Here is a 2,935-nt window from a genome sequence, read left to right as displayed (position 1 = left end):
GGGGGAGAGATGGGGGGGCATTCCTCAAAGCCTTCAAACGTACTCAACCAGATAAACGTTACCTACCGTAGGACGGGCAAGTATACTGGCATACAAGTTCAACCAAAACAATAAGTTCCGTGTAACCTTCCCCGCCTTCAAAAGACTTTCTCCTAGACCCTATGGCATATTTCCTTCCCACCATAGGCAGGCACCAATACTTCCGGTTCGTCTGCAGATAGTCGGATAAAAGGAAATTCCCAAGAGCATTATTAATATTGCCCCTACCCTGGACTCCCCAGATATTCTGCTGCAACACGACCGAATATTTTGGTAAGCGTACGATGTTTATTTATCCCTGTTCTGTGAGGCGGTAGGTATACACAACGTAAGCTTTTCCCAGCGGAATGTTGGAGCGTACTGGAACTCGTGGAAGTATGGCATTTCAAATAACACACGTATGGTATTTTACGGTGGCCGGGATTACAATATTCTTTAATACGATATCTTGCTCTTGTACTTGTAAAAACACACTATAAACAACACACATCAAGCACAATGGCAGTATGGCGTTTCAATAACACACTCTTGTCATTTTGCGGTGACTATGATTATAATTAAGAGCGCAAAAAGTTTCGTGAGCAATTTTCGTCAGCTTATGCACACAGCAGATCTCCATACTTTCCTGAAATTATGGGTATCCACAGATGTACACGTCTTAGATTCAGCACCACCATCACGAGGTACAACAAGAAATTAATGTTCAAAACACTGCAAGAAGTTGTTCTTGTTGTTTTACATCCAGCCTTCACAGTCGTCGCCGTCTTTCTGACAGATGTATCCTATCTTGAGATGACACGGCAGGTCGTTCCAGTACTTTCCCGCCAAGCCTTTGTTGATCTCCATGCAGTGCTCGCTGTTCTTGTGGTTGTCCGGCTGGTTCCGGTGCCAGTCCTCCACGGCCAGGTGTTTGTTGGAAGTGACCCACGTCCAGGTGCCTTCTTTGCCATCGTCAGATGCGCCAATCCAGAGCCTTGAGCTACCAATGGTAACAACCCGTTTCACGTATTCAAGGGAGACATGGTCGTGGATTTCGGCCAGGTAGCCACCGAGAGACAGACATTTCTTTCTGGCGTCTGCCCACGTAAGGCGTATTCTCTGGAACACTTTGTAACACTGGAACTTTTTGCTGGCTCTACTTTTCAGCTCGCAGCCGTTTCTGTAAGAGCAAAGATTGACCTCCCTTTGCGTAGTAATTTCTTCTTCTACCTTTGAGACTGTCTCTTCCATATTCTCAAACTTTTGCTGCAGAGAAAGAAGTCCGTCACTGATATTTGTGGACGCTTGGTCTAAAACGCTCAGTACGAGAGCATCTAGGTCGGTTTCCGTAGTGTCTCTGTCCTTCCAATCAAGGACAGATTCCGATAGTTGAGATATCGTGAGATTGATTGACAAGACGGTTTGTTCATACTCTCGTTGAAGTTTCTCTCTCGTCTCATTGAGCCCATCCACAGATTGGAGCAAAACTGTCGCAGAATGCTTCTCTGAGTCTCTTACCTTCTCCAGGACTTCCGATCGGAACTCTTCCTTGATGGAGGCAGACTCGTTGAGTAGTGACGTCTGCAGCTCTACTATCCAGGTGTCGACAGAGTCCAGAACCCCCTGAAGCTTTGACGATGAAACGAACGTCTGATTAGTCAACATTGACACCCCAGAGAATAATTCAGACAGTTTGTTTGACTGGGCTTGTGATGAAGCGTTTGAAACAAGGACTAGCTTTGAAACCGCGTCAGTTAGATTGAAGAATTGTGCGGTGCTGGTATTTTTGTTTTCATCTAAAGAGTCTTTCACTTTCTTTACTGCGTCGAAAACGGACATCGAAACGTTTTTCAATTCAGAATTCATCGTGCTGCTCACGTTAAGAGCAGCTCCCATTTCTTCTATCCGAGTATCTAATCGTGACAACCTCTCTCCCACCGACGCTTTGCTGTCGTCAACAGATACGATAACCTCCCGGAGTGAAGCGTGCATTTTCTTCGTCGACCGTTCGAGACTAGAGAGGTTCCGAACAACCCCCACGAACCTGTCATTGATTCCGTCCGTAAAGTTCAGGAGAAAGTCCTTGACGAAGTCGGCACCATCGCCAGCCAGTCGTGTTGTCTCCTGTGAAGAACGGAGTGTGTTTTCTGGCTCTGAGTTGAGCGGGGTAACACTGTCAGGGCGCACGGTTGTTAGTTCTAGATTCTGCACAATCCTCTCGGCTTTGGCCCGACTCGTGTCCACAACACGCTGACCGCTCTTCCCCTCCCCCACCCTGCACTGAGTTATGTACTCCGTCAGTTTCGCGTCCATATCGGAAAAGGCCTTCTCCGCCCGGAGAGTGCAGACGATGACGACAACGGCAGCAGCAGACACGAGAAGCGCGGCAACGATGACGCAAACCCATTTCAGAATGTACAGTTTCTTGTATTTGTTAATGAAAAACTTGGATTTTTCCCCCAGGAGCTGGTCAGAGCGATAATCTTCATTGCTGCAATTTGCGTTTTCCGCCGTTTCATCCGACCGGTTGTGCATTTCCATCTCGCAACGAAACAAAACAACTTTTCACTTCTGTGCAACAAAAGTTGACGTCAACCAACAAGATATTTCCTGCGATATCGGAATACTAATTTTAAAAGCCTTTCTCAAACACTCTCTGAAACTCGCGAGCAAGCGGCAATTCTAGAAGTCTGTACTTGGTAAGGTCCGTCAACTAAAGCTGGGCTGTTTTTTCTCTGCTCCTTCCCATAGACAGGGAAATGAATAAATGACAGAGAGAGACGGAGAGAGAGAGAGAGAGAGAGAGAGAGAGGCGGACAGAGAACTGATATCGCCACCACTGTGGGAGGTTTGTCTGGCTTAACCCTGCGGCGGGCTGTTCTTATAGTCGTCACTCACCCACACACTCACACACTCA

At 47.0% G+C, this 2,935-nt stretch overlaps 1 protein-coding gene across 1 annotated transcript; it reads right to left on the bottom strand.

Moving 5' to 3' along the window:
- Nucleotides 1-480: 480 nt before the first annotated feature.
- Nucleotides 481-2,885, bottom strand: LOC101864181 (CD209 antigen). The gene has a single exon (XM_005109148.2). It carries the CDS (start codon nt 2,557-2,559, stop codon nt 775-777), a length of 1,785 nt encoding a protein of 594 aa, XP_005109205.1. The 5' UTR covers nt 2,560-2,885; the 3' UTR covers nt 481-774.
- Nucleotides 2,886-2,935: the final 50 nt, after the last annotated feature.

Source organism: Aplysia californica, unplaced genomic scaffold (assembly GCF_000002075.1).
Source record: "Aplysia californica isolate F4 #8 unplaced genomic scaffold, AplCal3.0 scaffold00751, whole genome shotgun sequence".
NCBI classification, from domain to species: Eukaryota; Metazoa; Mollusca; class Gastropoda; order Aplysiida; family Aplysiidae; genus Aplysia; species Aplysia californica.
Note: the sequence above shows the minus strand (reverse complement) of the source record. Positions and strands in the feature narration are given on the sequence as shown.

Coding starts and splice junctions, on each gene's coding strand:
- LOC101864181 (XM_005109148.2), bottom strand. CDS start 2,559: ATGGAAATGCACAACCGGTCGGATGAAACGGCGGAAAACGCAAATTGC.